We start from the raw sequence: 16,282 nt of genomic DNA, 5'->3' as shown, positions 1-16,282 counted from the left end.
AGAGGAATATTTGCATGGCAAATGAGTTTTCATTCTGTCCTTCAGCTCTACAGTGGTGACTTATTTCAAACAACAAGGAGGAACCAAGTCCCAAGATCTTTGCATCCTGGTGACTTTCTAAAGTGATGTTGTCAGCAACAAATCCACATAGAAGTTTGCCATGTCTTTGTCTGGAATAATCAACTAATACAGAAGGAATGGTCTCTGCATTCATCAGTTTTCATTCATATATGTACCAGATGGGACCATCCTTTGCTGGGCCTGTTTGCGACAAAGTAGAATACTAGATTGACAACCTTCGTATTTCTAGTCCCAAACTGAAAGCATGGGCAGTCGATGCTCTATCAATAAATTGGAAATGGCCTGGATATATATGCCCTCTCTCCAACACCTCTGATCCCAAAGGGAATACAGAAAGCAAGGAAATCATATTGCACCACTCGGATGGGAGAAGTCATGGATCAGCGACCTCATCAATCTTTCAATGGGAACTCCTCAGAGAATTTGGATTTTCCTTCATCTACTTATACAACCATGATGGCATTTGTTTCATTCCTACTCAGAGCTATGGAACCTGCACATCTGGATCCATTTGAAATGAACAATTATCACAACCAGTCATTGAGAGAATCACTCTAGCAATAAGGCCCTCCACTCTGGGAGCATATGAAGGCACACGGTATGTTTTCACCCAATGATGCACAAATGAATACATCTTACTTCTCCAGACATCTATACCACAAATAACTAATTTCTATGTCAGTGCTGTCCAACCCGCAGCCCGCAGGTTGATTTTAAATGGCCCGCCAGAGCTCGAGCAGCTATAAAGTTGTTGCTTTTCAGTTTCCTGCTGTGGCCCTTGAGTTGAAGAAAAACATTTTTCAGTGGCCCATGGCATCAAAAAGGTTGGACAGCACTGTTTTATCTCTTCAAACAAATTTGCACACAGTACAGTAAAAGGCTCCACTATTGCTGACACCTTTCCTCATCACAAAAGAGGATATCAGACAAAACAAGGACTTATCTGATCTACTCACCAACTTTAAATATACACGGCCAAAAACATTAACCCTATGCCCAAGTGGAATCTATTTTGGGTGTTAACCTGACTGAAGAAGACACTGTTGAACCAATTTTAAGGGCATCTATGGTGGGCACCTTTCCTAAAAGATTTCCTTCCTCATAGTGTTAGGCAGAATTAGCAAATACATGCCATATCAGCGGACCTGAATTACATGTAGTTCTGACAAGACAGCATCCGCTTTCATCACCAAGAACCTACTTCCTTCCATGGGTAACCAGACTTTCATCACGAAACCTCCATTTTGTATGGATATATCAGCTGAAGGCCACCTACAAGACCCAGTTTTGGGCTTTGTAGTAGTATCTTAGTTGAAAATCACTGTTGTATAGAGGGAGATCATGCCTCTTTCTACTTCTCAAAACAGGACAGGAGGATATAACAAAACAGACTGTCTCAATCCAGATTAAGTGGGTTATTCGCTGAGCATATAGGGAAAAAACCCAAGCAAAAGTGAACCTAATATGCATTTTGCCTCTTGAGGTTAGAGCAGATGCCACCAGCCTAGCATTCGACTGTTTGCAGTCATCATTCATGTTGTGTTATGGAGATCAGAGTCCACATTCTCTTGCTTTTATCTCTTCCCAGAGGGACCATTTCGATCTTGTTTGACCCATATCTGCAGCTCAACTGGTCAATCAACAGCTTCTTAGGACATGGCATCACCACTGGATTAGTGGGGGAAAATATTTTCCCTGTTTGAAGCCACTCCCCATCAGATGGAGTCTCCTCCAGTTGGGTTACCCAGAAACTGTCTCACTTACCTTAGGGGATGTACCTCCCTCCACCTCTTACCTATTCTCTTAAGGTACTGTGATTGAGTTATGTATTTAAAGAAGAAACCAGTTTTTCCTAGAGAAATGTTTCTTTGAGAATACTTGCCCAATCATAATACACAAATACCATCATGGCCTCCCTGCAGTTACATCCATAGAGCTCATGCCTTCCAATCCATTAGTAAGTCAAGGTTCTTAGACTTTGCTGCCACTGCTCCGGTGGCCTAATAGTTAGAACATCCACCTTGGATGCCTTAAGTCGCAGGTTCGAACCCTGGCCAAGTCATATCAAAGACTTTAAAATATGGTACTAACAGCTGCCTCACTAGGCACTCAGCATTAAGAAGTTAGTGTTAGGACTGGTCAGCCTGGTGTCAGGATAATGTGACTGGGTGGGACATGATGCTACATGTCTGCAGCATGATGCCCCAGTACTAGAATCACTATAAACTGTCACACTGCAGACATCGTAGCGATATGACTGAATTTTTTTAAAAGCTATGTTTAAAACCTAAATCAAACACACAGAGACTTTGCAGCCAAGTCTTATACCTTGTAGCTAAAAGTAGTATCTGGTAGGGCTGGATTTGCAAGGTTCTAGTAATTTTCCTAAGGTATTGTGATTGGGTAAGTATTCTTGAAGAAACACATTTTGCTAGGAAAAATTGGTTTCTCAGCAGTGATCAAATAACAATCCCTCTTTTTATTTAGTCTAATTGCTTTTACTTTTCATTCTGAACTGAGAAAGTCTGGTGACATTTTGCACTTTTGTGACAACTTATTCCTTCATCAGCACTATGTAGTTATTGCATGAGATGCTAAAATGCTCAGTGTTTACAATAGAAGTGATCTCATTACATGAACAAGGTTTTCTTCTTTTCTCTTGTATGGAACACAGTTAAGTACATTTCATAATTTGTCAGAGGGAAGCCAGAATTTATAAAAGATAAAATACATTTTACTATCTGGAGTTGAACATTATGGTTAGCTATAGTCATCTTGATAAATATAATAATAGCCAGTAATTTTAAAAGTGAGAAAAGCTAACATCTAAGGAATACACAGTAGTAAGGATAATCAAATTACTTAACACTTTGTATGTATTAAAGTTACTTTATTGGCATGTTGGAACACATGCCAGTGTGTTAAGTTGAGAAATTACAAATATTAGCAAGATTTTAATCTGAAATCTTTTTGTGGCCACTGATGAAGGGTATATTTGCAGTTTTTGTACTAAAGTGTTGGTGACAGGTTGCATTTTGAACACAAACTTACTGATGCCAAGGGATGCTGGCCTTATAAACCATGGGGCAACTGATCAGGTGGAGCCATTCAAGAGGGGACCTCTGTATAAAGCTTACTTACATGCTGTTGTTGAACACTAGTAAGTTAGAATAAAGGACATTGATTTTTGTGCCTTGTAAGATTTGTAACTCAAAAGTATTAATAATTTTCTTCAATATATACTTTTAGTATCAGTAGCTTCAAGTAGCTCCACTAAGCAAAGGTCTTCCTCCATTAATTTGACACAAAGTGCATCCAAGGGGCTGATTACTGATTCCTTGCCCCATCCAGGGGCCACAGATAAAGCAGCTGGAGACCAGGAAGGAGACAAAACTATGGATAGCATAGGGAGAAAACTAGCTAGATTGTTTCCTTTGCTTCGACTTCTTCAAGTTCAGGTTTGTAGACTCTAGAATTATTTATAGATGAATATGAAAAAAGAGCAAACAAGACATCTGATTGTATGATAATTTTCATGGGTTGGGGCATTTTCAGTGCTTGATTGACACCTTAAATTTCAGTTTGCAAGGGATAATATTTTTTGCTTATGCAAATTTATGATTGAATCATACCTTCTCTTAGCTTGTTTCCCTGCAAGGAAGTTATGTATAAAACAAAAAGAAAATGATAGTTAATACCTATTGTGAAGAAATATTTACAATATAATGTTTTGAATTGTTTTTCTACACAACCAACTCATTAACAGAGATGCTTCCAGGGGGTGCAAAATTTGTACGAATTTGTGAACTTTGACAGCGGTGATGCGCAAGAACACCTGTAAGTTAGTTTCAAGTCATGTAGATGAAAATGTTTTCTGCATAGTATAAATACAATGTAAATCAAGCCTGTTGAAATATTATAGCACTTGGCACAATGTGTATTTTTTTGTAACTGTTTACATTTCTGGTTTCTTTGGCTTGATATAAATGGTTGTTAAACCAAATTTGATTGGCCCATTGGAAAAGCTGATCATAGTGTTGAAGGCAATTTGAATGATTTTGGACACGAAAATGGTGTTAAATATGAGTCCGATATACATGCTAGATGGACAAAAACAGATGGCATGCTGGTCAACCCTCAGCTCAGTGGCATTTTGAAATATAATTTAGAACAGGCAGACAAAGAAGCTGACAATATAACAGTAGAGTGCAGTTTTCACTTCTTTTCTCATCACAGTTTAGCCCAGCAGGATGATGCACTTCAAAACCATATAGCCTAGCATAAAGGTTACGATAAATTTAATAAATAATAATCTGTCAATAAAATTAGGAGGTAAAGTTTGAACATGTAGACTATGGCTCTGATGGACTTAAAATCTTAATACAGTAATTTGGAACAGTAAATATATCAAAGTAGTCAGTAGGGTACTAATTCAAGAAAGTTAAACTTTGGCAGAGCTTATTTTAGTGAAAAATCTAATTTTGGAGTTGAAGTATCCAAAAGACAATACCTATAAGATGTGGAAAATTTTACCTAACAACCATAAAGAACAGTTTGCAAACTTGTTCAGCTAGCTAAACTAGCCCATTCATACAGCAGATTTTGATATGGGGTTGTTTAGTCTTGTATCCCTGACCCTTTTTATTAGAATTTCACTTAATTTCTTTCTTTGTTGTGGATAATGCTGTTTATATAAAGTTTATTGGAGTTTGGAGTCATTCAATTTGCATAAGATGAGCACCATTTTGGTTCCTTTCTATAATTGCAGGTAGAGATGAAGAAGTTTTGTATATTTCTTCCCCAATGCCATCTTCATCTGAGTGAACCCAGCATGAACATTCCTAGTAATCTACAGAGATCATTTGGTTTTGGGAATCTTGCTGACACATTTGTCCTCTGCCTTCCTCATGTCCAGGTGCAGAGTGCAGGACTGAAACCAGTCCCATCCCTACAGGAAATTCCTGTTACAAGCATAGAGGGGTCCCTTGTGGGTATGTTTGAGAATTTTATTCACGCAGTTGCTTGTAGTCTGTTGAGGACTTATTTCATAGATATAATTTTATATTTTTTCACATACTCGGTACAGTTTTCCTATAGTATGTGCAGTTTTAATTTTTGATATCACAACATGTTACAGATCACTTTATATGATTCTGATTGGACCAAATAGGCCCATGAAATTATTGTGCAGTAGTCTCTTTACTGATTGGCTGTGATCATGGGAAAGCCTTTTTAACCCAGCCTTCTGAAATTTTTTGTTTTTATTTCAAATTTTGGCAGCCATTTTTTGACTCAAGTCATGAAAGGAAATTGAGGGAAAAAATGGTCTTCTATGTCTGCATATTGCCAATTTACCCCTACCCTATAACAATATCATCATATAAAAAATGGCTTAAATATTGTAGGGTGGGGATGGAGAGGGTTGATATATCCATAACACAGAATCCACCCTCTATACAAATGTGGTTTAAATGTTAACTTACAGAAGTAAATAAACTCACCTCTGTTCACAGAAGAATATGGAAATAAACTGTTCTCCCAAAAGACAGAACTTTATCTAACCACAGCATATTTACATGTTAAATATGTGAAGTAACTCTGACTCAAAAAGAATTTGATTATGTATTATATACAGTTTAATGTTCCAAATAAAGTACTGCAAATATTCGTTCATAAATAAATACATTACAGTAAATATTGGAATTTCTGCATCCATTAATCCTCCTTTGACATGAATATTGCAACAGTAATGTATAGTTGTGACATTTTAGGGTAAAGATGAATCGTGTATTGTAGGTCAGCCCTAACTTGTACTTTGTACCATATCAAATAATGTGACATCAGATGCATTGAACATTCTGTGTTGAAAAATGATCATGTCTGTAAAATGTTCAGTTTATTAGGATGGATGCTTAATTTTTTTATAGTCTGTAAAAAGGTGTAATCTGCTTTTACTTGTTCAACTTTGTTTGGGACTATTTTTTGTGCACAAGAAATGAAATTTTCAGTGTCTGTGAGAATGAATGAATTTATTCATTCTTCTTTGTATCTTTCAACTGAAATAACAACTATATGATAAAAAGAATCTCAAATGGGTAATGATTTAATATTAAATTTATTAAACTTGTTCAATAATGTCCAGCTTTTGCTTGCCAAGATTCACAAAAGCAGGACATTATTCAACTTGTTTCATAAATTCAGTATTAAATCATTTCCCATTTAAGATTCTCTATGTAGAAAATATAGTAAAATTTCACAGAATTTTTAACATGTATAAACTGATACACGTTGTTTCTTTAGGAGATAAAAGCTGCATTTATCTTGCTTCTTTAGGTGATAAACTGCCCTGGAATGTCTACCTCAGAAACTTTGCCACTTATACCATCCATTCTTCTAAGGAAGCTCTTCAGCTTGTAAAACCAGTTACGGTCACTTGTACAGTTGCAGTGAGTCACAAGTACACACCCACACAGTCTGAAAACATCAGTGCATTGGGCCTCTGTCTTCATACAGATATGCATGCAGTAACCCTAGCAGCATCACACAAACAGGTATAATATTTACTTATCTGCTAGAACTTGATGTCACACAGGCTTTTTTGATAAGAAAAAAGTAGTATGGTACTAAATTTTGTTACTGAATGATGGTATTTATACCAATTACAAATTAAACAATTACATTATGAACCATCTGCTAATACAGAAGTGAGCATGTGATCCTGCATCCATCCTGAATTAGATTTAGTGCAGTAACACACAGATTATAAGATGTAGAGCTATGAAATTGCAAATGCCTTAAATCACAGGTAGATAACCAAAGTAGTACAGTGCAACCCCACTATAACGCACCCCACTATAACGTGAACTTGGATATAACACAGTCATGGCGTGGCTCTTGAAATTTCCTATATTCATTAGCAAATGGAAAAATAAATTTTGTTTGAAGTACATGAAATAGTGTATACAAAATGTATTATCATTATGGGGAAGAGATCTTGTATGAATTTGAATTTAATATGATCATGGCATGGTTCCTGAAATTTTAAATACATGTATTTTTCTCATACCGGGAAAAAATATTGTTTTTTAAGTACGAGAAATAATGTGTAATATTTTTTATTACCATTTTGAGGAAGAGTTTGTGTATGAATTTTAATGTAATATGATCGCAGTGTAGCTTCTGAAATTTAGCACTATCACCAGGTTCTTTCAGTGTTATGCCAAAATAAAAATTAACGGGAATATTATTTATTATTGGGGGGCCCCAAGTGGCTGAGTGGTCTAGAGCGCTTTCCGTTATGGATCACTGCCATCTCACCTCTGTCTGCATGGGTTCGAGTCTCAGATTTGGCTAATGTTGGTATGTGGGAAAGCTTGCCAGTAGCTTCTCGTGGGTCGGTGGTTCTTTCTGGGGTTTTCCCGGGTTCTTCCTCCACCATTAATACTGGCCACCATGTATAGCCTATTGTGTGCTGAAAAATGGCATTAAATCCCACAACAACAACAACAACTCATTACTGGTCCATGAGTGAAGCCAGCAAGTCATCTTTGTGATTGTCTTCAATTAATTCTGTATACAATCGTTGCTCAAACAATAGCCAACATGTGTTTCTTCTTTAACTGCATACACAACCAAGCAGCAGACAATGTGGTGGTTGATTAAAGACTCTCACAATTTAATAAACATCGAAAATGAAAGCTGCCAACATGTTTTCTGGGCTTGGTGGTGTTATTAGACGCAGTCAGTTCACAATAAATAATGTCCGCTTTATTATTTGGAAATTGAAAGGGTATGAAATTGTACATGCATTCAGCTTTAAAAAAATTATAAAAGTGACTCGTGACCATTGCAGGCCTGCTGCACTTAGTTCTCGGGTGTTACATGTGTGTGGGCTTTGATTAAGAACTCATTATTAATATCTGAATTTTTAAAAAAAAATATTTTACCGTTATATGAAAGCAAGTTTTCAAATGCAGTTCATTCTCTGCACATTGTGCAAATAATTTATCATTTTGGGGAAGAGATCTTGTAAGAATTTGAATATAATACGATATATAATACAAACGTAGTTTGGTTCCTGAAATTTTAAATACATGTACATGTATTTTTCTTGCACCTGGAAAAATACTTTTTTTACAGTACGAGAAATAGTGTGTAAAACTTTTATTATCATTTTGGGGAAGAGTTCGCATATGAATTTGAATATAATATCTTGACTTGGCTTATGAAATTTGTCAGTTTCACCAGGTTCTTGAAGTGTTATGCCAAAATAAACATTATCGAAACTGTTACCTATTACTGATCCATGAGTAAAGCCAGTAAGTCGTCTTTGTGATTGTCTTCAATTAATTCTGTATACAATCATTGCTGAAACAATAGCTGACATGTTTCTTCTTTAACTGCATACACAACCAAGCAACAGACAATGCGTTGATAAAAGATTCTCACAATTTAATAAACATCAAAAAATGAAAGCCTCCAACATGTTTGCTGGGCTTGGCGGTGTTATTAGACACAATCAGTTGACCAGTAAATAATGCCCGGTTTATTAGCTGGATATTGAAAGGGTTGAAATTGTGCATGCATTCAGCTTAGAAAAATTTATAAAAGTGACTCGTGACCATTGCAGGCCTACGGTACTTAGTTCTCAGGTTTTACATGGGTATGGTAATTGTTTATGAACTCGTTATTAATTTCCTAGTTTTTATAAAAATATTTTACCATTACGGAAAATCAAGTTCACTAATGCAAGTCATTCTCTGCACTTTGTGCAGTGATTAGTATAGTAGTTTTCACACGTTTCTTTCGATATTCACAAAATCTGAAGTAAAAGTTGTATGCTTGCTGAAAGCATGTGTTGATTGTTAATTATTCTTGCTGTAGTCGTTCAAACAAATAGGTGTACAAGCATTAATTATTGGAAATTTGCAATGGATAAATTTACACGGCAATGCATATGAGAAAATTTGAGCAATATGAAATTTATACAAACACCGTTCATAGACCCTAGAACGTAATGAACTGTACACATGCTTCGTCTTTCTTAACCTAATTTGCTGTTAAATTTTCCCACTGAATTCAGACACATAATGATGTGTGACAAAATTATTGAAGAGTTTCAGTATATATGCAATTTTTGCAATGGAATTACATATATCACGGATTAATTGCAAGCCCTGACGATATGATATCAGATGGCAAGTAAACGGTATTGATACTCTGTTCATGCTGTATTTCAGACATTGAATTCAGACACAATGATGTGGGAAAAATCTATTGAATATTTTAAATCTGTGTGCAATTTTTCATTGGAATTAAATGCATTATAGATGATCTGCATGCTATGACGGCATGATAGTAAACGGTATTGATACCCTATTCATCATGTACATTAGACATGAATACACGTATATGTGCAAATGAGTTGTTCTCTGAAAAAAAGTAAAATACTGTAAAACGCAGCATTAACACAACCCTGATATTAACGTGATCAAATTTTTTGGACCCCAATTATCGTGTTATAGCAGAGTTCCACTGTATATTAGACCAATATTGTAATTTTTTTAATTTTTGTTTTGATTTGTTTGTTTTAAGATGTAGCAACACATGAAGGTAATTTAGTACTGAGGTAATGGGAGTAAAGCATCTTGACCAGATTAGCAGATTACCTGGGCCAAGTCAGGAGTGGTATTGAAACCAGCACCCTCCTCTTCAAGAGTCCAACACATTAACCTCTGAGCTACCCAAGTCCTTTCCATTTTTGTTTTATTTTAAATTTTGTAAATTTACGAGAAAATTTTGTTTATATTTAAATATTTGTTGGAACAAAGCAAAAATCACTGGAGGTAGACAAATAATTTTTGATGGATACATTTGTGTTTGTAAATAGAAGACTTGATTAGATTTTTAATTTATATCAGTTTGTTAACATTATTGAACCATGTAGTTAGTCAAAAGCCACTTGAAACTGACAAATTAAAATTGGTGGACAACCTGATGAGATTTTCATGCTATTGTATCCAGTTCAGATTTTTCTAAATTGTTTCATATTTTGAATGTAGACTATTTTGGGGTATACATAAATCTGTAGTACTAAGATTTAAATTTTAATTTATTTATATTCATCTCACAAAACAGACCCAAGTAATCTGATACATGATCAACTCATATGTAATTATTAGGTTAGCATGACCTTGACAGAAATACATCAGGGTTTAAAGTGTTACAATCTGAAAGAGATAGATAAAAGTGGGTGTGGTTAAATACATTGGACTTTTGTTCCAGAATTAAAATGGTGGGTGGGTGGGTCAGGGCCACATTAATCCATAGGTTAATAAGGCTATAGTTTCTATTTGGTAGTCCCTCCATTCCATATTGAAGTTATAGCTTAGCAACAACATTAATCCAACCCTTGATGGGTAGGTGGAAAGCACTTAATTTTACTGCGTACACATTGTGGTGGGTAAACTAATCATAGTTGTCATTGTTTACCAGTCCAAGCACAAATTTGATGGTTGGTGGACTTGTGAACAAGTACTTCGTACAACCTGCCAACCTCCACTTTTATTTATTGAACAGCCATAAATAATGTACACAAGTTTCTTAATTTACAGAATGTAGTAGGATTTCATGAATAATATAGATATATTCTGAAGGATTTTAATCCTTAAATATTTTATTTAATTTACATTTATTCCACTATGCTTATAGTTCACATGGATTAAGTCATGAAATATACCCTGTTGGAATATTGCAATGTTAGAGATAGTTTAGCTCTACAAATATCAAAATGAGACTTTAAAATATTCTCAGATTTCATAATTTAATTTGTTTTGGATCTGATCAGTTTTGAACTAATATTGGTTAAAAGACCTAAAAGTGGGCCCAAAAAGCACAATGTTTTGAATTGTTTGAAATATGAATGTTTGAAGAAGCTCCAAACATCATTTGACATTCCTAAAAGATAAACCGATTCACACCTGATGACATTTTCAAAATAAATTAATTGAAATATTAGAAACACATTAATTGATAATCAAAGAAGACTGTTAATTTACCCAAAAAATATTTTCCAGGTTGTTCTTATTGATGATCTAGTGACAAAAACACGGAGACTTGCAAAGCTAGTATTTAGAATGGTTGATGATATTACTGCCAGTTTACAACAAAATTGTGTGGAAACCAATCAGGTAGCCCAGGTCAAAGTTCAGCCTCCAAAGTCATCATCTTGGAAACCAAAGCAAAGTTTGACCTCAGGCCCAGAATATGATGGGATATATACAGAAACCTCTGGTGATTTAACCTCATTGGATACAACAACCAGTCGAGAACTAGAAATTATGGAAGATACTGGAGGACAGGGTGTGAAGCTGTCATTATGGTGGCAGTGGACACTTCCAAAATGTGAATTCAAGTTCTTTTTGCCAGGAAACAATGGTGCAAAGGGTAAGTACTATCATATTGTTTCATATGGAGTTAGATTCTCTTTGGTCTGTTATCCAGTATGTCATATGATGATTACAGTAACTGCAATAATATATAAAGATATGTGTTGTAAATATGACAATATTAATGTCACAAAATAATATAAGGATCATTATTTGTGAATTCAGATTTTTTAAGTCAAATGTGATATGGCCTCCTCTTCCATCATATTTTGGTCTCAGTACAGCTGTTCTCATGCTAATTATATGCTTGAAGTGTGGTTTTATAATCCAAGTTGCTGTTTATTATGCATTTCAGATATGAAGGTTTCTACATGTCTGGAGGATATCACATTGGCTATGGATGTTCAAGATATTTACACTAAGGTCAAGGCCACTGTTGGGTCTGTTAATGTCTACCATCTTCAGAAAAGGTACAGTACTGAATTCCAATTTCAAGTTATAGGAGCTCTCCCAAGCTTATAGACTAACATAGGGTTGATATATTGGAAATTAATTACTGACATAAACCATCCTGTTTAGTTGGAGGCAAAATATTCATATTCATTGTGATCAATAATAGGACAGCTGCCAGTGTTTACATGGCCAGATTGAACACCATGCCAGTTTTAAAATTATTATTCATGGAGTCCTTGCCTTTCAGGAATGAATATCATCTTGGTACTGTCTTCCATCTGCTCAGAGAGAATTTCTTTGTCTGTTGGGTCTCCTTAGTTAGGTCAAAGAGTTTCATGTTTTTGTGCAATTGGTTCATGAGACCCCTGCATTCCCATGCAGAACTGCCAACCCTTACGATCTTGTCTTGCAGAACTGCCAACCCTTATGATCTTGCCATGCATAACTGCCAACCCTTATGATCTTGCCATGCAGAACTGCCAACCCTTACAATCTTGCCATGCATAACTGCCAACCCTTACGATCTTGCCATGCAGAACTGCCAACCCTTATGATCTTGCCATAAGTCTTACCCTTAAGATACAGACTTATGGAATAAGAGCAAAAACTACAGAAAAATGAAAAAGAATTTCCAAGAATTACATCAAGTCGAGAGACAGCAACAAGCCATTGAGCTGCATAGGGTTTGGAACTAAAGTTCGTGCAACTGTACTAGTGGTAAATAAAATCTACACCTACTTTACAAATGTTTCAGTTGAACATAATGTTTATCGTCACTGCATGTTTCAAATACCAAACTTTTAATTATGTTTTCTAGCTTTACAATAGCAGTTCATGATACTTTGTTACACCTTACTCAAAATCAGCTGCCTTACTGAGACAAACTCATCAGGGTTGGCAGGTCTGTCCATGTGGCAGCTGAAACTTTCGTACCCAGGACCAATCATTTTGAGGTCTCATCTCAGCAGATTTGAAGAACACCCTTGGTGGTCCTGCATGGTTTACACAATCTTGAGATGGGTTTGAATTTTGTGGCTACTTTAAAAGTGCTTCAGCTTGTGAGTACCACTAAAAATTACTGGCATAGAGGTTAAAATTGCCAATAGTCTCTGAAAAGTGCTTGACTTTTGAAACACGTTTCATTAGAAAACATTAATTTATTGATACAAAACTTTTTAAAAAAAGGTAAGTTAAAAAAGTCAGATGAGGATGATGAGTCATTGACAAATCAATCTCTTATTAAGGATGAAATTGAGTCTTCATACCACCTGGTATGTCTCTTGCAGTACTGCAGGTAGTCCCAGTTAGGCCTCATCACACAATGCATGCATTGGAACTGCATCAAATCCACCATGAAATGGACTGAAGTTAGCTCTCCAGCTGCTGTTGAGGACAGTTTCTTTTGTTTTTGGTGTTGGCTACTTCTGAATGCCCCACTCTTACTGCTGCTCTAAAGAATCAGTAGATCTAGTTGAGGAAGAAGAAATGGACTTACCTGGTACCCAATACTCACAATTGGGAGGCAACTGCCAGGTTTGCTATGGTATTTGATCACCATACCATGGCCAACTCTTTGACAGGTCCAGCCAGTCTCTTCGTGATATGGTGTGTTGCATATGGGCGATCGACATCACTCCTGCCTTATCATGCCCTCACTTTCAGGTGACCCTGTTCAGGTACCCATTTCTTTGGAGGAAGACTAGAGGGAGATTGGAGGCAGGCCATTCAGTTACTGCCTTTTCTCCTTGCTACTCAACCGACATGAGCATTTGGAACCACTCAGTCCCCATCAGTGTGAAGGAATGTTCAGCGACCTCAAAACAGGGGATCTCCATAATCACATGTGCACCCACATCAATCCCTATGATGCAGTAGTACAGTGGTGTATGAAACCGATTTGAGCTCACTGGACCTCCCTGTTTCCTCAGAAAGGGGGAGCTGATCCAGATCAGTCAGAGGGGCTTAAGGCTTTGTTCATTAACAATCCCCTCTTTTCTTTCGAACAAAAACACCATCAGATTGGGAGATGGATGCCTTTTGACAACAGAGGATACAGTCACTCATATAAGGTGCAGGAGCTTGTGATATGGCCATATTCCCCAGCGTTTTATTCAGGACTGTTTATTTTCGGAATGCAAACAGCACAACAGGTAGAGGTCCATCATCAACTATAGTCTCCTCACCATATTCATGATTGGACAGCAAGCTCATTCCGCCTCTTCTTCTGGAGATGGATGCCTTTTCGACAACAGAGGATACAGTCACTCATCTAAGGTGCAGGAGCTTGTGCTATGGCCACATTCCCCAGCTTTTTTTTAAGGACTGTTTATTTTCGGAATGCAAACAGCACAGAAGGGTTATATGCTCAGCATAATCTGAGATCTCTCAAGATCAGAGTTGCTTATAGAGGATTGCAGCTCATGAGACTAAACCGTTTTATGAGCCTTGGATGCAGTCAACCTTCTTGAGTTTTTACCTCTAAGATTTAGCAGCACAGAGACAAATGTTGGATCTTGTAGGGCCAATGGCAGCAGCACAGACAGCCACCAGACCAAGCTAGATCAATCAACACAGCTTGTTGGCTTTGCTGGGAAACTTTTGTAGGTGAGAAGATTTCAACTTCTTCTTCTCAACCATGTAAGATTCCTAGATCAAGGGATTCCAGGCTGTGTTGCTTGTGCTATTAGGAGAATGGGTTACCCTTCATATGGGAAATTCAACCACTCATCCCCCTGAAGGATACCCAAGGTAGAGGTCACATGGGCCTCAGAGGTTTTTGTCGTTTTTGCCTGAAATGTGCATAGAAAAGACATTTGGGGGGCTGTTTCTGAATACATTGTAATACATCGGCTTTTAAGATTTTATGTGAGACTAATGCCTAGTTATGTTTGAAACATCATTTTCCATTGGTTATTTTGCTTGTGCATGAGCAGAAGAGTAAAAGTTGGAGTTCTTTTTTTTTTTTTTTTTTTGCTTAACGGACCCATTATTTTCATATGGAGACTTGGAGACTGCTCTTTATTCCAAATGCCCACCTTATCCTAGTTTTTGCAAAGGATCACCTGTCTGTGTGCAGTTCGGACCGGTCTGCTTAGATCTGAGGCCAAAAGGTCTCAAATCTGGACACAAAAAATCGCATTCTGACCACAAGCGAAGTTGGGTTAAAAAAAACAGGTCCAAAAAGGTGCACTTGTTTGCCATTTTCTTTCGAAAGTTATATCGAATGCGTGACTAAGTTCAAATTTATCTGGGCAGAGTTATGTGCGCAGTAATAATGATTTTGTTGTGTAATGAAGAATCTGTACTTGTGTATTTAGTTTGGAATATGGCATAAATTCATTTACGTTGTTTCTTGTAGTGTATTTTGTTTATATAATTAAGCCTTAGGTAGAATAAGAAAATGAGCATATAATAAAAAGGTTACTGCATTTGTATGGGAAAATATGAACGAGTATTGTTGGATGGATATAGTGCACTCCCAAGGTCTTGCAGTATTCCATCCAAAAAACTCGTTCATATTTTTCCCACATTATGATTTCAAATAGTCAATGACAGAACAAATAAACTTGCAGATGTAAACACGCTTCTCCCATGCTGCTTCAATCCGATGTATTTCATGAACAATTTGTACAGATGAATCCAGACCAAAATCACGAACTTTCATAGAATCGAAACAAAATGCCAAAATCTATTCATTCCAGAACAAATGGAAAATTAGTTGCAATGCGCATTCAGTCACAATATGACTGCAAATTTCAATTGTAACTAGACATGCCATTTTCTTTCGAAAGTTATATCGAATGCGCGACTAAGTTCAAATTTATCTGGGCGGAGTTATGTGCGCAGCAATAATGTTACTGTTGTGTAATGATGAATCTGCACTTGTGTATTTAGTTTGGAATATGGCATAAATTCATTTATGTTGTTTCTTGTAGTGTATTTTGTTTATATAATTAAGCCTTAGGTAGAATAAGAAAATGAGCATATAATAAAAAGGTTACTGCATTTGTATGGGAAAATATGAACGAATATTGTTGGATGGATATAGTGCACTCCCAAGGTCGTGCAGTATTCCATCCAAAAAACTCGTTCATATTTTCCCATACAAATGCAGTAACCTACAATCTTTGATGCTAAAGCACGTTTCAAGTTTTTAATTAATTGAATGATTATGTCAGTCTCATAAATCTGTGCATAGCACCTGGATGTTGCAGTAGTAATGTGCTGCCTTTACACCTCAGCAGCCACATATTTGATCCCTTGTTTCAGCCTCACAGGTTTGCATTAGGGTTTGCTCAATGTGCACTTGTTTGCTTTACTTGATAGATACCATTGATAACATGTTGTTTAAGTAGTTAGAA

General features: G+C 36.4%; 1 protein-coding gene across 2 annotated transcripts in view; it reads left to right on the top strand.

Annotated features, from left to right (window-relative positions):
- LOC149784326 (intermembrane lipid transfer protein VPS13B-like) overlaps nt 1-16,282 on the top strand; it is a 370,899-nt gene that overhangs the window by 119,354 nt on the left and 235,263 nt on the right. For both annotated transcript variants that reach the window (XM_089932368.1, XM_089932367.1), the window contains exons 14-18: nt 3,331-3,539; nt 4,850-5,072; nt 6,415-6,632; nt 11,157-11,526; nt 11,824-11,938. In XM_089932368.1, the coding sequence (XP_089788494.1) occupies nt 3,331-3,539; nt 4,850-5,072; nt 6,415-6,632; nt 11,157-11,526; nt 11,824-11,938 (1,135 nt within the window). The remainder of the gene's footprint in view (nt 1-3,330; nt 3,540-4,849; nt 5,073-6,414; nt 6,633-11,156; nt 11,527-11,823; nt 11,939-16,282) is intronic.

Source organism: Sinohyriopsis cumingii, chromosome 14 (assembly GCF_028554795.1).
Source record: "Sinohyriopsis cumingii isolate HCF-2022 chromosome 14, ASM2855479v2, whole genome shotgun sequence".
NCBI classification, from domain to species: domain Eukaryota; kingdom Metazoa; phylum Mollusca; class Bivalvia; order Unionida; family Unionidae; genus Sinohyriopsis; species Sinohyriopsis cumingii.
The sequence above is the reverse complement of the archived record's forward strand: the minus strand, read 5'-3'. Positions and strand labels throughout refer to the sequence as shown.